The sequence below is a fragment of the Octopus bimaculoides genome, chromosome 25, assembly GCF_046866305.1.
Source record: "Octopus bimaculoides isolate indiv1 chromosome 25, ASM4686630v1, whole genome shotgun sequence".
In the NCBI taxonomy this organism is placed as follows: Eukaryota; Metazoa; Mollusca; class Cephalopoda; order Octopoda; family Octopodidae; genus Octopus; species Octopus bimaculoides.
The window spans coordinates 986,387-1,012,898 of record NC_142952.1 but is presented as its reverse complement, the minus strand read 5'-3'; the positions used below and the strand labels follow the sequence as shown (position 1 = coordinate 1,012,898).

At 34.6% G+C, this 26,512-nt stretch overlaps 2 protein-coding genes across 16 annotated transcripts in view; one reads left to right on the top strand and one right to left on the bottom strand.

The window, feature by feature from the left end:
* Positions 1–5,444, bottom strand: part of LOC106878699 (uncharacterized) — an 18,822-nt gene extending 13,378 nt beyond the window's left edge. For 2 of the 4 annotated variants that reach the window (XM_089342233.1, XM_089342235.1), the window contains exons 1-2: positions 5,153–5,444; positions 1–179 (exon numbers count right to left, since the gene is read on the bottom strand). The exon at positions 1–179 is cut by the window's left edge and continues 17 nt beyond it. In XM_089342233.1, the coding sequence (XP_089198359.1) occupies positions 1–142 (142 nt within the window). In that variant the 5' untranslated portion in view covers positions 143–179; positions 5,153–5,444. The remainder of the gene's footprint in view (positions 180–5,152) is intronic. The other 2 variants (XM_089342234.1, XM_089342236.1) reach the window with 2 other exon arrangements.
* Positions 5,445–11,822: 6,378 nt separating this feature from the next.
* Positions 11,823–26,512, top strand: part of LOC106878701 (eukaryotic translation initiation factor 4 gamma 2) — a 29,008-nt gene continuing 14,318 nt past the window's right edge. For 4 of the 12 annotated variants that reach the window (XM_089342230.1, XM_089342226.1, XM_089342223.1 and 1 more), the window contains exons 1-4: positions 11,823–11,946; positions 23,600–23,715; positions 23,979–24,056; positions 25,534–25,636. The gene's annotated coding sequence lies outside the window, so the exon portion shown is untranslated. Of the gene's footprint in view, positions 11,947–12,759; positions 12,861–16,756; positions 17,299–23,599; positions 23,716–23,978; positions 24,057–25,533; positions 25,637–26,512 lie in introns of those variants that run through there. The other 8 variants (XM_089342231.1, XM_089342227.1, XM_089342224.1 and 5 more) reach the window with 4 other exon arrangements.

Below are 26,512 nucleotides of genomic sequence, written 5' to 3'. Positions count from 1 at the left end.
GAAGGCCAATAACTTTTTGTCCTGCTGTTTCAGCAGTAAAACCATGAGGGTTCACTTGAATCGACTCTTCTAGTTCTCGGGTGTGTAAATCATTCTTAATGGCCACAGAATCAGTCACATGATCCAGATCATCCATCTCCATCAATTCAGATCCAAAATTCCTTTAAGAAAATTATCAACTGTGAATGAAACACAAAATGGGTGAATAAAAAAAATCTTGATGAATGGAAACCAAATTGAGTAAACACTGATTACAAATCAATGTAAAATTACAATATATATGTAGATCAAAGAGCTTGATGATTTATATCTCTGTATAATGATCCTTTCTACTAAAGGCACAAGGCCTGAAATTTTGAGGGAGGGGAAAATCTGAACGCTAAAGGATTAATGCTTAACCCTTTCTCTGCAGAAAACCATCCAAGTGGTATTCTCTCCCTGCCCATGTTTCTTCTGTAGTTGTTCATGAAGTATATCAACTATATTAACCTCACAGATCTTGAAGGGCCTCCTGTGATGGGCATGCCAACCACTCTGTAGAGTGACTGACAAAATAAGTTTGGGAATTGTTGATCTTCATTTCAGGAGTTTGTTTCACCACCATGCTGACCAAGACTGTATTCTTACCTCCATTAGTAATGAGGTTATGTGCTTCCAGCCAGCAGGTCTGTTGAGTTGCCTATATTGCTGAGAGCAATAATAGACCTGAAACTAATGGTAATTTTCTGAGTGTCCATGACCAATGACTACATAATATATATATATATACATATATATATATATATAAATATATACATATATATATATACACATATTTTTTCTTTTACTTGTTTCAGTCATTTTGACTGTGGCCATGCTGGAGCACCACCTTTATATACTGTTTCACCATTTTGTCCATATTAATTCTCAATTAATTATAATTCATACACGCGCAGGCATGAGTTTATGATTCACTGTGAGCCACCTTAGGCAAGTTTCTTCTACTACAATTCTGGTCAAACTGACACATTGAGAGTAAATTTGATAGGAGAGATCTATGGTCTAGTTGTTCAGGTGTTGCATTCATGATCACAAGATCATGGTTTCAATTCCCAGACCAAGCGGTGCATTGTGTTTCTGTTGCTCCAGATCACTCAACTGTAAATGAGTAACTCTGTAACGGACTGGCATCCAGTTTGGCAGGGGTGTTGCAATCGAGGTCACTTGTGCACCATGGACACCAGATAACTGGCCCAATGAGGCCCAGCACTCAAGACAGCAATATCTAGGTGTTGATGAGGATGGAACTATGGAAACCGTGTGTTTGAGTGTGCGTGCACATACCTATCATCATCATCACCATCATTTAATGTCCATTGTCCATGCTGGCATGGGTTGGACAGTGTGACTAGAGCTAGCAAGCTGTGGGAGGGGGGCTGCACCAGGTTCCAGTCTGATCTGGCATGGTTTCTACAGCTGGATGCCCTTCCTAACATGCCAACCACTTTACAGAGTGTGTTGGATGCTTTTACGTGGCACCACACAGGTGCTTTTACATGGTGCCGCCCAGGCACTTTTACGTGACACCACCCAGTGTACAAATATTGTTATTTCCCAGCTTTGCTTGATACGAGCTAACCAAAATGGCAATATGATGCTGACATTAAAGATGGCAAGCTCACAGAATTGTTAGGAAACCAGACAAAATACTTAGCAGCATTTTCTCCATCTTTAATTCGCAGTTAAAATTCTGCCGAGGTCAACTTTGCCTTTCATCCTTTCAGGATTGATAAACTAAGGACCACTTGACCACTGGGGTGGTCGATGTAATCAACTTAATCCTCTCTCAAATTCAAAATCAATATGTTTACTTTGTAACTGATCACTCTGATCGTATTTCGGCCAGAGTTCTTTCGTCACACTTCTGTGACCTCATCAGTGGTCCCTTGCTTTCTTCTTTCTTATTTGTGTGTCCCTCCTTACTAACGATCAGCCATTTTGTATTTTGGATTCCTATTGTATGTGTCTATGTTTAGTAAGTACATGTGTGTGTATGGGGGGTACCTGTATTATCTGTATCCCTTGTTCATACATTATTTACATTTGATGGATATTTGTCCTCATCTTGTTTGTTGTTAACACAACGTTTCAGCTGATATACCCTCCAGCCTTCATCAGGTCTCTTGGGGAAATTTCGAACCTGGCTTCTCATTCCTAAGGTATACCATAAACATTTCGGGAATGATTGCAAACTCAAAATGTCACATGATCAATAATCATCAAAACTTTTTTCAAAATTCCTTCTCAAAACCATATTTATTCTAGAAGACATCAATTTTCCTACTAATTGTTGTTGAGTTTGATAAACTTGCTAAAAATAGCAGCCAAATTTTCTTCAAGATATCACAATATTATTTGAAAATAAGATGGAATGGTCTCATCCCATTTTTAGACAGAAGTGGAGACTAAAGCAACAAGGAATCGTCACAAGTGGCCATTGTCAGTTCAATTTATTATTCAAAATTATAGGCATAGCCATGTGGCCAAAAAGCTCACTTTGCAACCATGTGGCTTCAGGTTCAGTCCCACAGCGCAGCGTCTTGGATTCGACATTCTTCCTTGGGCCAACTATTGCTTTGTGAGTTATGTTAGGCAAGTCAATAAGGAGGCATTAGGTGGTCGCTCGACCCGCTAGAAAAAGCAGCCAAATTTCCTTTAAATTATACCCAACTGTCCTTTTATTTTGTCTAGAAGATGTCCGTGCAGTCCTAGATATACAAAAATACGAGATTGTCATGGCTGGAACGCTTTTTATATACACAAATAAAACAAAAGAAAGCCATTTCTTGAATACTTTTCTTATAAAAGAATATATACAGGAGTAACTAGGATGTTATTTTGGGAATGCATAATTGGAGTAAGAGAAAAATATATGCTCTAAAACTTTTAAAGTTTGGAGCAGTCTTTTGGCTGTGCAAACCTTCTCTCTTTTTGGTTGCTTTTTTTTTTTTTGTTACACAAAATTTTTATTTCTTCACGTAGAATTTAATTAAATGTCTTAATAATTAAAAAAAAAATGTAAATTTTGTGAAGCACAGTTTAAGAAAAAAAAAATCTACATTAAACAATTGAAAATTTTTATTTCTTCGATATCACCACCAACACCAAGAGTAGTAAACACCCTTACATTCTGCCAACGAGGGAGACCTCGACCTGCTATAAATAGCAGCTAAGTCTCCACTCTGCCATCTTTAAAAGTGGCAGCACGTTAGATACCAATGTCCTAGATACACGACTGTGTAACAAACAAACACACACACACAAAAAAATAAAGAAAAATGGATAAAGAGTGAAATAGAATGGAATGGGTTTTGGTCATAGGTTTGTCTGCCCAATCACATCTGACCTGGGGCTAAATGAAATACTGTATAGTTGTGATTACTAATGATAAAAATTGAGAAAATTTAAATACGTAACTAATTTCATTGTATTAAGGATCATCTCGTGTTGTCTGGTGCACTGGATGTCAAGAGGTTTGTGTGAGAGCTTCTGTTATCATAGTTACACTGATAAGCTAAAAGGAAGGGCTTTTTATAAGCTCTCTCTAAATCGATATATATTATTTATATAGGTTTGACGATACAAACAGGAAAATAGAACCCAGAACATGAGTACATATGAATATATATATATATATAGATAGATAGATATTTATTATTAATCGGCAGAAGTTACAGAGTGACTCAAGGACAGAAAGTTTCGTGCATTGGCATTTACCAAGTTTGATAAGGGACAACAGAAAATAATATTATTTATAAATAAATCAGCTTCAGTTCTTTACCAATATTCAAAACTTTTATCAACTCCCAATAATCGATTGAGAAATGGGTAAAGATCAACTTTTATAGATGGTTGGAAAAGAGAGAGGAGGGAGGGGGCAGAGAATGATGATATAATTCTGACAAACGTGCTTATACTATAGGACTTATACTATTAGTGTCTTTTGCCGAACCGCTAGGGTTACGGGTACCTAAACAAACCAACGCCGGTTGTCATGGGGTAGGGGGGGACAAACACAAAGACACATATACATGACGAGAATAGATTTTAAGAAATATGCACGATTAATTAATTGTATATGCACTTCTAATTACTTTTAACCAGCACTACCATTATTTAATTAATGCTATTACTAGTTTTAGTTGCGTGTAGTTTTATTTTAATAAAATACCAGGAAACGCATGAGCAATAAATATTAGGAAACTTTTATCAATCTAAAAATGTTTTAGAATGATTGCAGTCAACGTAAATGATGTTTTAATTTAACAAGAAAATAATTAATTAATCAAGGCAGTTAAGAATCGACGCAAAATCCTAATGAATGAATGCATTATTACAACACTGTAAACGAATGTGGTTAAAGAACAAGAACCAGGAAACTGAAACATGGAACCTGCAGGAATCGAACCACGGTTTGCTAGCTGTACATCATAGAATGTTACTTGACTTTTTAAGTGAGAGGAATTCGCGGCCAAGATCGTTTGTAGCAATAAAGGAAAGAAAATAATTGAAAACTGCTGATATCTGGACTTTGGAAAATCGAGATCCAGCGATATTAGAAGGAACTTGTGTAAAAGAATAATAATAATATGTTTAATTTCGGCATCAGCTGTATGCTGTTGTTTTTCGTTTGTGGAAAGAATTTCACACGTGTAGTCGTATGATCTGGAAGAGAATCTAGTGAGAAATAAGAGATTATGTATTATTATATGGGAAATTAAAGAAAAAGCCATCAAGTATTTATAGAGCATGTGCGTCAGGTAAAAATAAATTAAGAGACATAAGAGGAAACGGTTGAGAAGTGGGAGTATTTAGAACTAATAGAATAAATTGTCCATGTTGGATAAATGTTTAGAGATGAAATAAAGAGAGACACAGTGTGTTGTGAAGAGTTGTTGTAGGGCGGACACAGGAAATATTTGTGGAGAGATTAGAGAGATGCTAGTGAGAAAATGGTCATTGGGTTTAAGATAAAGTGAGAAGAGAGAGAGAGCTGTTTGGATGTGAAAGGAGAGAAATTGAAAGCAAGAGAAAACTAGCAACGCCCTTGTTTTCGCATGCAAAAAGGCGACTGGCAACGAACGTCGTGAATGGAACACTGGGAAAAACTTACCCAAAGATCCTGGCACCCACCTAGACCGCCATGCAACACTGCGACCTCCACACCATGCGGACACGGAACCAGCATAAAACAACACATTCGCTCACTTCAATAAGCAATCTGACCGCTTCAAATTCAATAATTCCCAAGCGATAAACCATTTAACTTGCCATACGGATTTCCATATTCATTTAGCGAAATGTTTATCTAAAAGATAACAAGGGGGAAATTCTTAGAATGGAAGTTTTGATGTTTGATTTCATTATAGTCGATCGGTTAATAAGCATTTATAATGCACGTTCCCGAGCCTCGTCAGCATTCGTGTTGATGGCAGTGACGGAGTAAACAAAAAAAAATGATCATACATTTTTATTATATATAAATATTTCATTTTATTTTCCTTTGTTTATTATTCAGTTATTTTGAGCTAATTATATTATAGAGACGTTGATAGTTATATTTAAAAGTAATTTTTTAGGCATGTTTCATTTCGTATTTTCTGCTTATCTCTTTGTCGTCCATTTACTGCTGAACTTAATATTAAATCTATATTTTTAATAAATGCATTTCCGACAATGTCTTTTTTTTCATTTAGCAATAATATTCACGTGAACGTGTTTAAATAACTTATTTAAGAAAAAACTGCTAGCTAGTTCAAATCCGGTTATTGTACATCATGTTTAATCTAAGGAACAAACCTTAACATATGTCTGTGTGTGTGTATGTATACACACACGTATGTGCATACGTGTGTACGTATGTATATGTGCGTGTGTGTGTGTGTGTGCATGTATTAAACGATGAAGTTACAGAAATCTTAATTAAAAAGGATCTATAATTTATTTGAGTTTTATTAAATTACGAGGCACTATTTTAAACGATATTTGTCCTATGATAGCAGCTCAATTAGCGATTTCTAATTTATTTTAGTTAATCCCGTCATTTAATCGAAAATTAAGGTACCCTTTCGAATTTTATAAATTCCTTTTTGCCGACAGAAGGTCATCATTAGTAAACTTTTTTTTTTTAATAATCCTTTGAAAATTTTTCTACACAAAAATATTTAGAATTAAATTCAAACTAAAATTTAATCGCCTATATAATGAAAAGATATGCTTATGAAATTGATATATATATAGATAGATAGATGTATATACACATCTCAAAAGTAAATAGACACGCCTCAAATATTTATGTATATATAATATACATATAAGTGTATGTATATATATATATATGCATGTGTGCGTGTATATATAAATATAGATACATGTAAATATATATATATATGTATATGTATATATATATATATATATATATATATATATATATATATATATATATATATATATACACTTGTGTATATATAATTAAATATATCCCTATAAGAGGTCTAAATATCCTCATAGTGACTAATAAAAAAATATTTATATATATATATTATATTTATATATATATATGTTATATTTATACATATTTATAATATATATTATATTTATACATATATTTTATATTTATATAAAATATATATATATTATATATATTATATAGTATAATATATATATATTATATATATATATTATATAATATATATATATTATATATATATATATATATATATTATATATATATATATATATTCGCTTAACATTTAAAAGCGTTTGGAGGTAGAAATATTTTCATAGATATTGAGTTATTTTAATTTCATTTTCCTGAACCGTTAAACAATGGGAAATAAAATGTATGAAAACTTTACACTTTTTTTTTATGGATATAATGACTAACCGATTAACTTAAATCTTGGTTTAGTTTACGGCTTTTTACGTCAGAAAAGACATAAGATATAAAACTTCAAGTACTACTTCTATATAATTAAACGTCTCAACCTAGCAACGTGCGTGTGTGTGCGCGCATTATGTATGTAGCTGTGTGTACTTGTGCATGTATGTGTATTTATGTATGTGTGTGTATATGTATCCTAGATACTTACGAAATAGGATGTTTTTTAACTAAGACAACGCTTATATTGATATGTAAATGACTTAATACTGCAAACAATAAAGCTATGAATGGCTGTTATTATCTAAAGATGATTAAAGCTAATATATTTTCCTTGGAATGAGGTAATACTTCCTATTTGATTAAGAAATAGTTCTAGGTGAGTGGGTGCCGTAACCAGTGGAGTCATTCTTTCGCCGAACCCTCAAGACGATGACAAGTTACATTGACAATGCATGTGACTTGGACACACAAAAATGTGAAGCTCCGTCTCCTTTCATTATCGGACTATCTTTAGAGTGGGAAGCAGCAAACGCGGTGATGCGTTGGCATTAAAAATACATTGTGATAATTTTAATCGCGGCATGGGGGCGATTAAAACGTGTACCTGTTATAGACTGGAGTCAGCTTAATCGGTTATCTCCGACGCCTACAAATATATGGATTTGTCATTTTTTTAAAAAAATTATTAGCACGCTGGACAAAATGCTTAACGGCATTTGTTCCTGCTCTTTACGTCCTGAGTTCAAATTCCACTGAGGTTGACTTTGCCTTTCATCCTTTCGGGGTCGATGAAATAAGCACTACTAAAGTACTGGGGGTCAATCTAATCAACTAGCCCCTTCACCAAAATTCCAGGCCTTATGCCTGGAGTAGAAAGAATTAATACTGGTTTCAAATTTTAGCACAAGGCCAGCAATTTCGGGGGCGGAGTAAAGTTAATTACGTCAACCTCAGTATTCAACAGGTGCTTAATTTATCGACCCCAAAAGGGGGAAAGGCAGAGTCAACTTTAGCAGAATTTGATCTCAGGAACATAAGGACGGACGAAATCCCATTAACCATTTTGCCTGGTGCGCTAACGACTCTGCCATCTTGCTGCCTTATAAAAAAAAAGGTTTTTTTTTTTTTATTATTATTATTATTAAGGCATAAAACAGGCTGAATTGTTAGCACGCCAGAGGAAATACTTAGAAGCATTTCTTTTGACTCTTTACATTCTGAGTTCAAATTCCACCAAGGTCGAGTGCATTTTTATCCTCTGAGGGTCGATGAAATATCCAGCAGTTGAGCAGAGGTCGATATAATCAACTTGCTCCCGTCAAAATTTCAGGCTTTGTGCCTATAATAAAAAGGATTATTACCTCCACCTTCGCGAAGGCGGAGGTATTGTTTCCAGTTGCATTTGTTTGAAGTCCGTGGACAAGATATCTCAAGAACCGCTGGATGGATTCGGATGAAACTTTCAGCAATGTTTGGCCTCGTGACTGGCTCAAACTGATTAGATTTTGGGATTGATCTGGTACCAGACAAGAATTCTAGATTATTTTTCCGTTTTTCTTTTAACTTAATTTTTGAGAGCAGTCGGGTTCATTTTTAGTATTCTCGTTTGTGAGAGCAGTCAAGTTTATTTCAGATATTCTCATTTTAAACATCATCTCTGGTTAATCGTTTAGAGGACGTTCGTGTTGCCTTGGCAGAGATTTACGCTCTCTGAATGCTCATCATCATCATCATCATCATCATCATTCTTTATGTTCTGAGTTCAAATTCTGCCGAGGTCCTTTTGGAGTCGATAAATTAAGTACCAGTGGTGAATCTACATCTTATTTCCTGTAGCTTTGTGTATACCCTCCTCCTCCTCCTCCGTGTCGTCGTCGTTGTCACCGCCACCACCAGCCACTTTTACGTCAGCTTTTCCATGTTTGCATAGGTTGGATGGGTCTTGTTAAACACAGCATCCTGTTCCTTTTTCATCTGTAAACTCCTTTATGAGAATTCAGCCTCTTGAGATCAACTTTCACCAACTTCCATCCATTCCTCTCCCACTGTTTCCTTCCACTTGAACCTCCTGGAACTTCTTTACTCAACTGTTATCTTCCATACACATTACACATCCATACCAGTGCCTTCATCTCTCTTGCACACTACATCTGGTTCCTCTTATGCTTAATTTTTCTCTCAGTCCATCTGTGCTTCATCCTTTGTCCAGTGAAGGATGCTTAATCCATTTTTCTCCAACCTTCACTCATAATGTGCATTTAGCACTTTTGTCTCATTACCACACAACGTTGTCCTTATCTTGTTTTGTATGTTTTTCAAGCACTGATCTCCATCGTTGATGAAGTCACCTAGGTAGCTGAAGTTATGCTATATACTGAGCAAAAATCCTGTTGTTGTCATCATCTCTACCCACAATGTTACTTGGATTTTGGTGAACTCCAGTCAGTTATTTTGAACAGGTTTACAGTTTTGGTCTATTATCATTCTTCTTACAGCTTGTTATTATTCCGATGTTGCTACCTCTTTCCATATTTTCTTGGGTCATCTCCTTTTCGTTATCTTATTTCCGTTGAAATACGTTGATACTGTTTTAATAAATTTTGAAAATGATGAATTTAGTTAAAGAATATTTTCCCGGCACATAAAAAGCACCCACTACACTCTCGGAGTGGTTGGTGTTAGGAAGGGCATCCAGCTGTAGAAACCATATGAGATCAGATTGGAGTCTAGTGCAGCCTCGTGGCTCGCCAGTCTTCAGTCAAACCATCCAACCCATGCCAGCATGGAAAGTGGACGTTAAACAATGATGATGATGATGATACACAGACTGATACCTTTAGTGTATCATAATGTTCATAAAACCTGGCCCAGACACTGCAGGCTTCCCACCCCAGCTCAAACCAGTGGGGTTAGGGTTAGGGTTAGGGTTAGGGTTAGGGTTAGACTGAGGAGACAGCAGAAGGCCAGAGATGGTACGACAAATTTTCCTGTTCCATGGCAGAAGGTTTCTCATCTGGGATGCTACATGCTGTGGCACCTTCTCCAGCTGCAGCTTGGCGTTGTCAGCTTCCTACCCAGGCTCCACTGCTTGTCAGGCTGAGAAAATAAAAATGTCAAAGTCATTTTCAGACAGATTTATGATCGAGCCTGTAGTAGTCATTTAACTGCAGCCATACTGGAGCATTTAGTTGAACAAATCGGCACCGGTACTTACTTTTTAAAGTCTGGTTCTTATTCTATCAGTCTCTTTTGTCAAACTGCAAAGTTACTGGTACATAGTGCTTCTCAAACTATCTGATGTGGTGTACTGGTAGTTTTTTTTTTCCCCAATGTGCCATTTCTTAGTAATATTAATTTATACCAGAAACAATATATATAATGAATATAATAAAAGTTGACAATTTTTTTTATCTTATATTTATTTTGTAAACAAATAATACAATATTACATAAGCATTTTATAATGTCTCTTTGTTTTCTGGAAACTCACCATTTACCGGCAGCTGATGGCTCACGGACTGGCACCGGTCCGCAGACCACCAGATTCTGTGTATGTGTGTGTGTGTGTGTGTGAGAGAGAGAGAGAGACAGGTGGGAGGCATGACTGTAAAGGACATGACATTATGCCTGGCTATGATTTCATTTAGCTTCATATATCTTCTCAAGCACAATGAATTACCAGAAGTTGGTTCCTTGTCATCTCGTTTGTGAGGCTCTGAATTCTGGAAACATGTCAGTGTTCAAGATGGCCATTGTTTCGAATATATTTTTTTGTTTAGATAGTTAAATGTTATAAACACATGACACACTTATTTGTATGTCTGTATCTATGACCCCGTGTCTATCTTTTTAGTAAAAGATAAAAGATAGACGCAGGGTCATAGATACAGACATATATATTTAAGTGTGTGGTGTATTTCAGCCATTAGAATGCAACCCTGCTGGGACACCACTTTGAAGGGTTTCATTCAATAAAATGACCCCAGTATTTATTTTTAAGTTTGGTTCTTATTCTATTGGTTGCTTTTACCTCTAAGTTACAGAGATGTAAACAAACTAACACTGGCTGTCAAGTGGGGATGGGAGAGGTGTTGGACAAATACAATGATACACACACACATTTGTATATATGATGGGCTTCCACACAGTTTCCAATCTACAATATTCATTCACAAGGCATTGGTTGGTCCAAGGTTACAGTTGAAAACATTTGCTCTGGGTGCTGCACAGTGGGACTGAACGTGAGACCAAGTGGTTGCAAAGGAAGCTTTTTAACCACATAACCATGCCAGTGTCAAATGTTATTTGGTAGAATCATTAGAACACTGGAAAAAAAAAAAAAACTTTGCAAGTATTTGTTTGGGTACTCTCTCAGTTCAAATCTTGCCAAAGTTAGCTTTGCTTTACATCCTTCTGGGTTCAACAAAACAAAGTACCAGTCAAATATTGTGACTGATATAACTGACAAACCCCCCCTCCTCTCAAAATTACTGGCCTTGTGCCTATATTAGTAACAATTATTTTTATCAAAGAAAAGGAAGTATCATCATCATCATCATCATTATTATTATTATTATTATTATTATTGTTGTTGTTGTTGTTATTATTATTCAAATTAAATTTGAAATATGTATCATTTAATGTAATTAATTTTTTACTCCTCTAAATTTTTTCTGTCCAATATTACCGAACTGAAGTAAATTTTAGGATCTGTATATTTTTAAGCCATATTAATTGTCAGGGAAAAACCTGTATTTCATTTATGAGATTTATGAGTGAGTTAATTAAATTTCAAATGCTAAATTTGGAGACGTTAAACGTGAAAGAGAGTAGGAGTCGCCTTGTTGTACGCCTACCGCACTCCACCGCCTTCCCCAACTCTTTCCCGTGGCCGCCATCTTAAGCGAAGCAGCCCAGCCATTTTTACTGGCAAGTCGGGGGGCCTGGCTCTCCTTCCGAGAAATTTTTACGCCCGGACTACACATTCAAATACCTCCCTGTTGTCTCTTTTGATGAGCCAAGCTTGTAAGTAATTGTCTTCACTAATCAAATCTCGTATTTAATATGCTTATAAGGTTATTTTTGATTTCAAAACGAAATGTTTTCTTCAATTTCTCTTTCTCTTCTCACCCAAGTTGCCTCCCTTTGCAGCCACAACTTTCTTCAGAAAATCGTTTTTTTCTTCATCAAAAATCTATTTTTATTCATCCTAAACCTTCTTACATAAATCTGAATTATTCACGATAGCTCTGTATGCTACATCGGTTTGTTATAAAACACAGAAATATTTTATATATTTAAAAACAACTCCCGTCACTGTCTTCGTTAATTTCATGGCGTTGTTAATTTCCTTTTTAAATAATGAACAACCAAAAAAATATAAATCTGATTTCGATTTCCTTTCAAGAAATAAAATCTAATATCGATATCACCTTCCTGGTAACATAACAAGAAAATAGTTAAAGTGAAAATTTAAATATAAAGTCGTTTTTTAAAATATATTTCATATTAAAAAAATAATAATTTTTTTAATAGTAAAAATAAGTGTTTGGATGGGAAACAGCGGTTGGCTTGTCTCCCGTGATGCTTTGCTCTTATAATTTCATACAGCAAAAACGGAACAAATTTAATTTTTTAAAGTCAGAAATATTTTCTCTTCATTCCCATAAAAATCCCAAACATTATTTAATACTAATAGCTTACAAGAGTTATTAAAAAAAAAGAAGAAAATCCTTAAAACTCCGATTTTGCTGAAAAGAGAGGGTTGTCTGTCCAAGGAGGTTTCGTAGCTTTTTTTTTTTTTTTTTTTGTTCCCCGTTCCTCCCGTGATGCACTGCTGCAGTGAGATAATGGATTTGCCAGCTTAAAAACCCCCCACACTGATTAGTATTATTATTATTATTTAACGAGCACCGATTCTTTTTTTTTTTTAATTAAAGGTAAGCCCTTATAATTCTTATCTTTTTTTTAATATCTCTAGGTTTATTTATTCGTTTCAATATCGATGTTATTGGGGGTAAAAAGAGAAAAATGATTAAGAAATATTGGTTAATTCTTGGCCACTGCTCCGTGGTGTCGTCCTTAAAATGTTTTCAGCTGATGGCTGGCGTGGAATTAGAAGACACCAGTTGAGAGACTTTTAACTCTAGCCGCCATCATCACCAGCAATCGCTACTCCCTTTCATTATATACACACACACGCACAGATATATATATATATAATATACATGGTTGGTGTGTAATTAAAAAGACACCAGTTGAGACTAACTGGCCGCCATCATCCCTCACAATCATTACTCCCTTTCATTATACACACATATATATCTATATATACACATATATATAGATATATGTGTGTGTGATCTACACGCCTGTATAATGTGTGTGTGTGATATACATATTTGTGTATGTACGTATATATCCTGTAATACATAATGTACTCATACTGTATGTAATGTACATGCTTGTCTAATGTCCTTATAGATATATGTATATAGCTATGGAGTAATATACACATTTGTGCATGTATGTATATCGTGTAATTATATATATATATATATATACACATACACACATGTATAGTGTATATAGATATCGCTATACTTTCCAGCTTTCGGATAAAATAAGCGATTTGTAACTAAATTTTTCATATATTTTGTGTCTTACTGGTTGTGCAAAAATCAGTTTTTCTTTAGATATTTAAAAAGAAAAAAAATCTAGAATCTTGGAAGCTCTCTCGATCGTTTGAAACAACTGGATTTTACTTAAAAATGTTCTTTTCATACATTGCCGTTCCTTTATTCCATCGCATGACCCCTCCCTCTAAATATCTTGATTTTTTTGGACAGCATTTGTGAGAAATATGTATGTATATATGTGTGAATCTGTGGGATTATGTAGGTTTCTGTGAAAAAATAAAATAAAGAAAGATATACATGTAGTGTGGTTATTTGTTATATTTATTACGTTGAGATTAGAATTGAAAGAATAGTTGAAAGTTTGGTCATCTGGTCACGTGTGGGGAGAGATAGAGAAAAAGATAGATGTATCTATATCTTTGTGTGCGTGTGTATATATATATATATATATATATATATTATGTATGTATGAGATAGAAGGCAATTAGGTGTAGAAAGATTGATAGATAATAGAGCCGTGTGTGATTATTACTTTCCAGTTTTCAGATTGATTTCGATACAAGGCTTCACAGCTTTCTAATATAAAGGACACGAATTTAAATGAGATATTGTGACGATCGTGCCTTTTTTTAAAACCGTATTGGTGCCCTTCCGGCCATCATTGAAATGAAATAGTTTCAACCGATGGTGGGGGAATAGGAAAAAAAAAAACCAGAAAGAGAATGACCCGGCTAGTATTTAAATATTAATTCCTCAACCAAGCTGTAGCAGGTACACTATGGCGACTGCTAACGGCTTTCCTCCTCCTCTTAGCTGCTAGTTGCCCTCTGCATATTAAGACTACTACCTCTCTTTTCCATCTATCATGATACACTTTAAATAATTCTCTTCTGTCAGTCCTATTCCCCCCCTTTTTTTTTTCTCCCCTTTGCCCCTTCATCGCTGACTTTAAGGGGCTAATTGTGTAGATTTCTAATTTATTCCGCAGTGCTTGTGATCTGTGAAATACAAATGATCCATCTCTTATCAAAAGCCTCTCTCTTGTTAAACATTCGTAGATTGGCGACGAGACCTTTCAATTTCAATATCTAGATATTCTTTATTCATTTTCCCAATGCACATCCCATTCCATACTATATTTTTAAATATTAATAATTTTCTCTAATTTTTAAAATTAAAGTAGAAGACTGAATCTGCTCCGAACGATACCATCTGTTTTGTTGTCTTTTTATTAATTACTTAAAACCGGTTTATTTGAAGTAAATTAGAAATATATATGTGCTGCACGAGCTTCGAAGTAGTAAGTCGTGGGAAAGTTGGCACTCATCGAGTGCTTTTTCTATTTAACAGGGGGTAGCAGTAGTCGTAACAGTGCTTCACAGTCACTTGGAGTAAGTCTATAGCTATGGTGCTAGCTGGTTCTCAGACTTAAAGAACTATTTTACCACTTCACATCGTTTACCAAACACTTTCAGGATTCCGTCTCGTCGACTCTGCTGAAAACCAAAAATCTACCGAAAATTTATTTCATTCACTAAGACAAGAATATTTAATTTGCAATTATTTATATTTAAGAAATAGCATGTTTTAATAAACGAATGGGTGTTTTTTTGTTTTTTTTACTACGGTAACCAGTATCGCTATAAAGATAATCGTATTAGATTTTATTGCGAAAATTCTTTTGTATGTGAATAATTTTCTTGCTAAAGCATTGACCTACATCTTATCTATACTGCCCCCCCCCCCATCTTCCACAGTATATTACCCTCGTTCTAGGAAGTATTATCCTGGAATCCCTACTCTTCCTAATCTTAAGTCTTGTTTCCCTTAATTTGCACAATAGGATCGTTTCCAGTTGTAGTCAAACATGATATAACTAACCGTTTTTGTTTTTTTAATATATTACCAAAACCATATTTCTTCAGAAATGTCTTGAATGAAACTTGTCAAAACAACGAGCTGTCTCTTTATATCCTTGGTTTATCTTGTAACCTGTCTCAACCCCCCCCCTTTTTTTTTATTTCAAAGTCTGTCAAATGGTTGTAGTTATTCGTAGTGTTTTAATATGCAAGTGGTACGTTGTATTTTAATTTTAAAATGTTAAGGAGGTGTGAGATCGCATCCTATGATTCGCGGTTCCACCAAGGGGCGGTGGGACTACTGCTCTGATAGAATCTTTTCTCTTAAGCTCATTGCATATTGATTCACCAGCGTGTGGGTCATATGGAATAAAACAATCAGTTATGGGCTCGAAGAATTAACAGATGTTTTTACTGAGAATATATGACACAAGTAGGTGGACCCATGTGTATGTATGTGTAGGTGGCCATCGATAACCTGTGTAAGGCCAACGAAGTCAAATGTATTTTTACACAAATCAATCATACGATTTAGTTGCAGAAGAGTGGACGATATAGATTTCGCTTGTTGCCTCACATTATCTCGAAGCGGTGACGATGTTCCTCCCAGAAGTTTTGAGAACTTTTCAATTCTTGAAGGAAATAATATTGTTAGAATTTCGAAGACATGTAGGCTATTTTAGCAAACTGATTGCATATATTAATATTCAGTGGTGATAATTTAAGAAGGAAAAAAAAAAAAAATCTGATAATGTCGATTCAGTTTACGGGCCCAAATATGGTTCTTGCTGTTTCGAGATTCCCTTAAAAGAATTAAAAGTTATCGTAAAAAAATTACTTCTGTGAACTACGATCTTGTGGTTCCCCCACACACAACACATACACACTGAGAATGTGGTCAATGTCTCGGTTCTATCTTCGTCTACACGCACGCACGCACTGCTTCATAAATGAAATCGAAATTGAAATTTAAAACTGTTCTTGCCATCATTTTATTTATATATATATATATATATATATATATATATACTCTAATGCTGGTTTTCGTTTCTAGAATAATTAATGAGTCCTAATAAAATTTTAGTATTTGTTTGAAAAGTTTTCGCTAGTATTTCAGTTTTATTAACACGAATATATTGAATCTAAACGGAAAACATGTCTATCAAATCGGCTGTAATCTTATCGTGAACCGTTTTAAGAATGTTGTGTGCGTATGTTTGTGAAGCTTCGAGAATCCATTTCCACCACTCCCGTCAGCTTCGAGCTGCCAAGCACTCCTTCACTTCCGTCTTCGTCATAATTTTCTATTCATAAGTATTTGAAGACATAAACACACGTGTCTTTATTAAATAATTTCATTCACCATCACATCTCTCTCTCGTGTCCCCTCCTTTGCTAAACTAAGATTATGAAAATTTCCAGTATAGTAGCAATAATGGTTATAATTTGGAGATGGAAAATCTAGCGATCCCTAGTGTCAGGATTTTGCCATTTTTCAATGTTAGTTGGGAGTGGATACTAGAAGCTTTATAAGCTTGGCTGCAGTTCCGCACATCCTGGTCTTTCTCTCCAGCTTTTAAACCGAATTTTCTTTGATGTCTACATTACATGAAACCAATCGTTATCTCCTTTTCTAAGTATTTCACTTTGAATGCGATGATGATGATGATGGTGGTGGTGGTTTTGTTGTTCAGCTGAAAACATATTCTCTTCTTTCCATCGAATACAGCTTTTTACGTCACGTGCTTACAAATATATGCGTTGTCAAGTCTTTTTTTTTTTTTTTCAAGGATTGATTACATTGTTTAATTCTTGCCTACACAGGATGACCATAAAGTCTGGATACATGGGATTATATCACTAATATTCCTTTTTTTTCGGTAATTTTTTTCTTCTTCTTCCGTAGTTGCATAAAATTATTGAAAATAACCATTTCCGCCTCTATGTATCTAGATTTTACGGTCACCCTACACACACGCGCGCGCAAAATCATTTTCAATTCGATATTCTTTTGCGTCTTTGTTTTAAACTTTTGTGCCAGACTTCTTTGTATTGAGATTTCAGATATTCTTTTGTAGTTCTAGAATTCCGAAGTTTGAGTGTGGCTTCATAATTCTAACTTGCCTGCGCAATTGAAAATTCATCGGTCACACGTCCAAAAAACGAAAACCAAAAAACCTTGGCTTTCTTTCGATGATTGCAACTTTAATCGAAAGAATGCCAAAACCTTTCGGGTTGTTTTGTTTATTTGTCGACATTTGTGTGTGTGAAGTCAGTGACCACTTCCGTAAATGTTACATAAACAAGATATTGACCTGGTTAGAATTTAGGCCATCCCTCACCCGAGAAGGTTTTATATTATGATCAAAATCGTTCAAGATTTTACCATTCTTGACTTTATCCGGGTATTGTATCCTTCTGCATTTTTTTGAAGACGGCAGGTTGTAATTTTCGGAAAATTTATTTAGTTTTTCATGTGATTATTGGCCGAGCGACATTGTTGGCTCCAAGTATCTGGTGGCCTTTGTGTGAAGAATGACATAAATTTTAGCTATTTTAATGGTCTTACTAATACAACCTGTGGATAACTAGCAGTTGAGTTGAGTCATACCAGTCATACGAAAAAATCGAAGCCATGTGTAAACGTTTGCTGGACAGAAGGAGTTATTTACGTGTGGCTTGCGTATATCAAAATAATAATAAAAAAAGACAATTTAGAACTTCTGGATAGAAATTATTCAATACAGGTCTATATTTAAGAGACGAGGGATTTACATTTGTCCTCATCTTGTTTGTTGTTAACACATCGTTTCGGCTGATATACCCTCCAGCCTTCATCAGGTGTCTTGGGGAAATTTCGAACTGGGGTTCTCATTCCTAAGGTATTTTTCGATGTTGTTATTATTCAGGTCACTGCTTGGAATCGAACTCGGAATCTTGGGGTTAGTAGTCTGCGCTCTTAACCACTATGCCATATGGGAGAAAAGTGCACCAAAAGTACATCTTTGTAAATTTGAAGGTGTTGTAGATTGTATGAAAAATGTTGTAAGCGCAGACGTAGTTGTGTGATAAGCAGTTTGCTTCCCAGTCGCACGGTTCCAAGTTCAGATGTGACGTTCGTGTCGTGCCAGTTGGTGGGTTCAAGAGAGGGAGATGAGAAGAGCCAAGGCCAGAAATTCAGCTGTCAGCTCACTTCTCCAGGGAACAATTTCCCATTGATGCGAAGAATGTTGGCAGGAAGTCTTGATGGTAAAGAAGGAGGCAAGAGAGTAAGTCCGAGCAGAGGGAATCTGACAAAGCCTACTAAAACTGCTCGGGGGTACTCAACAGGTTTTAAGATGATCTGGGGAAGGGCAAGTCTGCATCAGTGGACTGGATCCTAAAGAGGGAAGATGTTCTTTTGCATTTTTGAAAGACTCCAGACTCCTGTCATATTTACCTTCCAAATAAAAGTACAGAACAACAGAAGCCATTGATGCCACTGCTAACACAAGGAGTGTGGGGTGGGTGCAGTTCCTCATGGAGGGCCGACCTGAGGAGCAGCACAACACTTTGCTATGGTAAGGAAGTCGTTGATCTAGGATGAAGTGTGTGTTGCTCACAGGAGAAAAGCACAAGGGGTCTTTAAGTCACATGCGGTCAAGATGTTTTTGTTTAGGTAGGTGTGTTTACCTGTATACCTTCTATGCATGTGGGTGTGTGCATGAGTATTATGTCTTATGTATTGGATAACAATTTAAATGATTAAATGTCTGTGGTGAAATTCAATATATATTGTTGTGTCTGGGGAGATCCGTTCTGTTTCAATGCCTTATTAACATACACACCGGTTCAATTTCCATAGGTTTAACAGATATGTGCACCAACTAAATAATTATAGGCCTAGGTTTTATTTTGAGGGAATATTTTCAGCTGCTCACACATTGCAATCTCCTCTTTCTCTGCCATCAATGTATTCAGTTTTTTTGCTGCCCAAATCTTTCCATAACTTTGCCACCGTCAATTTATGTGCACATGCACATTCACTGTGAATGGATTTACTTGAGCAAAAATAAAGTACTCAGTAATATATGTGTAGAGTACATGGCATAATCAATGTGTGTGTGGGTGGGCGCTTGTTTCCCATGCATACTAATGCCCCCTTTTTTTTTCCATTACAGGGGACTATTTTCTATAGTGTAAAAACAAGTCTTCACCATATGTTGACTATACAAAATAGTCCAATATTAGAGCATATAACCTATGTAACAAAAAAAAAAAATAGCCATTAGTATGCACAGGAGGGAAACAAACCGACACTTGTACATAATTATTGTGCTGGCCAAGGTAGAAATGGCTACGAATTTACACACTTACCTGCATGTGCACTAATACTCAATGCAGCTTCTATAGAGTCACTTTCATTATTGAATATTATATATATATATATATATATATATATATATATATACACACACACACATACACACACACACACACATACACACATATTTCATATTATACAGACAAGAAGGTAATATTTCAGTTGCATTATAACCATGCAAACAGCAGAACGATTGGGTATTATTACCCTTTTAAGATGGAAAAAAGTTGCCAACAGCCATGGTGGGACAACTTTTTTCTGTCTTATAAGAATAATAATACCCAATCTTTTTATGGCTATCATGCGTTTGAAATATTACCTTTTTGTCTGTATAATACAATATACACGTGACACTTTTAAAAACAAAATAAAAGTTTGTTTACATATGTTGTTTATATATGTGTATATGTGTGGCCTTGTGAATTCTGTGTCTCGAGAGAGGATGATGGCACCATTTCCAGAGACTATTTTGACCTCACACATTCCACCATAGCAGTGATGAGTCACCTTGTTTGTTTGTTTTTTTAGAGCTCACACATTTGTTGACTGCTGGACTTGAAATTTAAAAAATTCAAATGAGTTCAACCACCACTGGTCGTATCATGACAGGCGAGCATAGGGGGAGGTCTTTCTGCACTGGGATAAATATATATCTGGCTGTGAGTTAGCAGTCCAGATACAGTGTCTCGTAGCAGAGAAGTTGACAAAACATTGATTGGAGGGATGACATTTCGTCAGTAGACTTCGTTAATGCGTGCTAACATAAAAACATGTTCAAACATTGACAGATGATCTATTAAGATCTTTTCCTATTCTCGTGGCTTCTCTTGTCTTTATTTCTAGTGTACTCTTACAGTGACTGTGTCAACTGATTTATTAATAAACTACTTCTTATATATCATGATTATTGTATGTCTGTAGCTCCAGTGGAACCAGTTAGACAAGATTAATAATGGATGCCATTGATGTTAGGAACTTTTACTTGGTCTTTTATTTTCCACTTGCAGTTAAGGTGTGATTACCTGATGCTAAGAACCCATATGGGCTTGTAACCCAAGTTTCACTCTTGGTCCCTACAGTTGTCTATTCACTTCCCTGGAGTACAATTTAAGGTGCTGGGCTATTATATTGCCATAAATTCAGATTTAGCCAGTGTTATTGAGCAAGGGCATCTAACTCTGCTTTCTCTAGTTTGAAGAAAATACTGGTGACATATGGTAGGAATGGCACCAAGGCACCCCCAATCTGGGTTCAAACCAAGCCACTCCCAATCTGCATTCAATTTACCACTGAGCAAATAAGCCTCTCTGTTCCGTGTTGATTTTGATTCTACAAGTTATCATGGAATTAGGTTTTCATTTGAAGTTACCTCCACCAATAGTGTCAGACACTTCTCTCCCTCGTTCCATTTTTAGAATGTTTTCTGTGACTGGATGCCTTTCCTATCACCAACTACTTTACATGGATGTACAGAGTGTATTTTACTAGAGAAATTATGCCCACCTCAACAACACTAACAAGATAAGCTGTGGATTATAGTAGATTATGAGTATTACTGAGGATTACTTGTAACCATTTTGATCCTCAGTTTTTTTTTTGGTTTTGGGAATAGAAACTCTCAATTATACTTTTGTCTTGGATGAAAATAATCTATACCTGTTTTACTAGTATAGTGCTGGACTTGTTGCTCAAAGAAGAACTCCTGAAATAATTTTTTCCTGTATGTGTTCATTGAAATCCACTGCAGGTATTTTAAGGTGTGTTTGAGAAGTTCACTTAATTCTACACACTTTGAGAAACACCTCTTCTGGGAATATTGCCTAAAAATAGACTGGTATCCACTCAGAGGGAAGATTTACTTCTCATTTATTTCATACTTTAAAATTAGAATGGCTTTCTTCTTCCTAAAGAAGCCTCAGGAAGTACACTTTTATATATAAAATAGGGTTGGTTCAGCCCATGATCTCTCTCACTTATATATAAACCCCCACACACACACCTTGGGTGTCATATTGCTAATCTTTATATATCCAGGAAGTTTTGTTAGTTGCTTTTCATAATGCTCTTTTACCAAAGTGTATTTAAGAGATGCTATGAAAACGATTCCCCTAATTAATTTATGAAAGAGATAATTAGTATTTCTAATTCTGTAATGATCATATTCTCACCCTCTGCTCCAACTTGAAGGAATAAAGGAAATCTACCAGCATTAATGGTCGATAGATATCAAACAACAAGAATAATATATACAAAAATAATAGAGTAGTCATAGAATAATTCCATTCTTTCATTTGCAAGTAGAAACATGACTATACATTATACACTGTCTTATTGTAACAAGTTCTGTTGTATTAGCAACAAGAGGGGAAGGGTAAGGGATTGTTTCTGGAGTTTTGATTGTCCAGACCTAATGTCTATAATGTGTTATGTAGCTAACATGACCAAAGCTATAGAAGCATTGGGTAAGTCCTGCTCTTATCCTTTCAATACTGTTAAAATATCCAGTGGTTTAAGTTGTATAAGCCACTACATGACTTTCTCCAAGAGTTTTCTCTCTAATCAAAAGGAATCTGTATTTATTAAAAATTCCAAGATAAACCATGAATGTAATAGCTTTCAATTCTAGAGGTAAGTTCCAAAAGTTTAAACTAGAAAATTTATACAAAAGACATTTTAGATAAAATTCTATCGATATTTGGAGTAGTTAGATCAGGTAATGTACAACATTCAGTTTAATGATTTTTAATTGAATTTATTAAATGAATCTAATAATAGGAATAATGAAATTAATGTTGAGTGCTGGTCTTGTGAATTTGAATTCAGATTTTATGTATGCTTAGCCAGTTTTGTGATTTGCTAAAACATCAACTTAAGAAGGATTTCTTGTTTCGATATCTGCTTTGTATGGACCCAGTCCACTGACATGTAAATCGGCATTTTAGTGTTATAGCTAATGTTTTGGTTTAATTAAGTCTTTCTAATAAGTTGAGCCGTGACAAAATGTTTGCACCATGGCTTTCAAAATTTCCTCTTAGCATGCATGCAATATGAATGAACTTTATTCTTGAACAAAGCACTTAGTATGTCTTTTGAGACAAATCTGGCTGCATTTTCATTTAATAACAGCTGTGGTTCAACATGTTGCTGAAGAATATCTCAAGAACATAAGCTGTTATTTGAGTTTACAGATCCTTCACATTTGTTTAGGATGAGGTAAAGAAATGAAAAATGTATTGATAATGGCAATGACCACTTCTTAACTTTGCTATTTATTACGAGTTGGAGATATATTCTTGAATGTTTAAAAAGAGTTATAATAGTAAACACAGTGTTGGTTTCCAGCTAATTTAGGACTGTTTCACAGAAACCTTTTGCTACCAGTATTGTTTCTTGAAACTTTTTTTAATTTCATTATTGTTTATAAGTGATGAATTAAAAATTTGGTAATTACCAGTTAGGGAATGTAAAAGATTGTTGCAATGTGATTTACAAGCTGGCCAAATCGGGTCTAAATATTTTGTTTTATGTTTGAACTGGTTAGATCCTGCCTGGCCTTTCATATCTACTCTACAATGTCATTCTAAAAATACACAATCACATCACTGAAATCTCAAAAAGCTATGAGATAATGCATGATTAATTCAAAGCTATGTGAATAAATAAACATTACATTTGACCAAGTGATCTGAATGCTAAAGGGTTGATAAGGTCACACCTTGTTTTGTTGTATTTATATATTGTGCATTTAAATGATTTTTCAGTTTCTGTTAGCATCTAACTCTTAGTTAAAAATCTATTTTCAAATATCTTTCTTTCAGGGTAAATTTTTTTTTTAAATTATCTCAACTGCACGTTGGTGTTTCCTTCCAACAACAAGCAGCATACTGGACGGACATAAAGAAGAGGGTGGTGTTTCCCGACGCTCCGGAGGACGGTGAGTTTTTATGAAAATCCTTTTTGGTTCCTCTGGATTTGTTTAATCCAGACTTTACGATATTTAGTCTTCAGACTTTTGCTTGGTTACCAATATGTCTTCAGACAGAGGAGTCATAACATTGGCAGTAACAATTCATTGGTTCCTGTTGAACCATACAGAAACCATTCTCTCTACACAACTCTCTGACTGAATGAAAGAGTGTTGTTTTTTTTTTGTTTGTTTACTTTTTAAAAAAAACAATGAATCTTCCTATTTTTCAGATGGAATCCACCTAGTAAACAACGAGATGGTCTTTCAGTTGATGAGAAAAATGATCTGATATTCCGTAAGGCCAGAGGGTATGTTTGATGACTTGCATTATGTAAACGAAAGTTAAAATTTACAATCGTCACCCACTTTTGTTTTTTTTTTCTGAGTAGAGGTTCTTTATATTTTAACTCAACTCAATGTGTGAAAATATATTTGTTGTGAATGCATAATGGAAAGAAAAGGAAAATTTATACTTTTTAAGTCTGCTGTCATCATGATAGGTCTTTTCTGGAACAGTATATAATTTAAAGCTGTATTTAGTCACTGGCAAATGATCTTCCAGAAAGTATTTGAGTCAGTGAGATACTGGAGAAAGGCTATGTATAAAATAGAATAAAAAATTACGTGCTTGTGACAAAACCAAACATGAGACTGAAGCAGTGTTGCCTATATGTATACAAGTTTCCACTCTCCACAATATCAGTATTTAATGTAAGGGAAAGGCCACCAACTTGGACAGATCACACAATTTGGCACCAGTGTCATCACAAAAGTTGTTGGAACAACACAGGGCTGACACAGATACCAAAACCATTCTGCCAATCCAATGCCCTGGGTTAATGCTTTTGTTTCAATCCCAAAAGGTTAAAAGGTGAAGTTGACCTCAATGGAATTTGAAATCAGAGCGCAGCTCGTTGCAACAAATTTATCTAAAATCTTTGGAAAATTAAAAATATTTGGATTGTTAACTTAGATATTGACAATTATTAAGTCTATTGTTTATATTTATGTCATTAAATGACCTTTTCTATTTTAATTATATCTTAAATGATGTGTCAAAATGCTAATAGGAATTGTAAACTATAAGAATGTGGTTGCAGCATATTAACCTGCTTGAAGCCATCTTTAGTTCCATGATACAAATTCTTTGTTTTTAAAATGATGTAAATTAAAATATTGCACCAAGATTTCATGTTAATTTATATTCCAAACACTAGCTCAATAACAACACAATTATTTTAATAAATTCTTCATTAATTGAAACAAAGACAATATGTTTCAACATAAATGACATCAAAAGGGGCATTTGTGGAATATTGATGGAATAAAATTGTGACTGTAGATTCAGGATGGGAAATTGTGGTGGATACACCCTTGCGGTTAATTAAATTTTAATACCTTTTTTTAAGCAATAGAAAAAGGATTTTTTTTCTATATTTCATCTCTTTGAGTGATTTTGAAGGGAGAAGCAAGATAAAACTTGATATTTGAAAATCTGCTTTAACACTTCAGCATTTAATCTGGTCTCATTTGGCTCGAACTAGCCAGATCCTACCCTTATAATGTCATACTAAAAATGATTAATCATATAGTTGAAATCTTGAGGCTATAAGATTATAAGATAATGCATGATTAATTCAAAACAATATATATAAAGAAGCATTACATTTGACAATAATCTGAATGCTAAAGAGTCAAATTGGTTCTGACTGTTTTACTTGATTGAATAGTTAATTACTAAATGTAATTTTACAAACAAAAAATTTTTATTTTTTATTTTTGTAGAATTCTCAATAAACTTACTCCGGAGAAGTTTGATAAGTTAAGTTTGGAGCTTCTAAATGTTGGTATTGACTCCCAGCTCATCCTTAAGGGAATTATTCTTCTGGTAAGGACAAATGTATTTGTTTAATTATAGATTTTTTTTTTTGTTTCTTGAATTTGAATGTAATTCTTCTTGTATTTTTAATATTGTTTTTCAGATAATTTTGGAAATTATAAAGAATTTAATGAGAATTTAGTGAAATAAACTTTAAAATGGTGTTTGAAACATAACTTTGTAGTATGTTCTTATAAATTTGTGATGGAATGTTTTACACATCAACACACTTCAGAGTAGATAGGTTGGCATGGACAGGTGGAAATAGATAAAAGCTGTTTGATTGAGAAGCAAGTTTTCACACTGGCACAATTGCTGTGCTACTTGATCATGTAGTCACTAGTTACGAAAACTAGCTCTAATCAGTTTTATCCTGGAGCAGTGCAGATTACTTGCCTTCTTGTTAATCAAAAGATGCCTATTCTAGATGATTCAATGATTAATGGAAGATCCCAAGTTTAAACGTATTTGTATGAACATTGTCCAAGTGGTTTAAATTCTGTTCCTGCTAATAGCATGGAAATGGATGAAAAATAATTTAGAACATTGACCGAAGAAATAAAAGGAAATGGATTTTAAAATTCTTGTTACTTAATCAGATTGTTTTTTTTAAAAAAAGCTTAAAACTTAATCTAGCTTAAAATAACTGGATTAACATTGACTATTTGTTAAAGAAAAAAAAAAAGTTTTCAGTTTTAATGTCAGATTTAATGTTACTTTGTTGAATTGAGATTTATTTTAAAAAAATGGAAGCATAGGGCTGTGGGGCTGTTGTTAGGATTAAAGAAATTAAAAAAGCAGTTTATATCTTGGTTTATTCAGTGTGAACTGAATTAGTGGACTGTTTTCAAGGTATGATGTAGACGTACAGTAACAATGAACTAC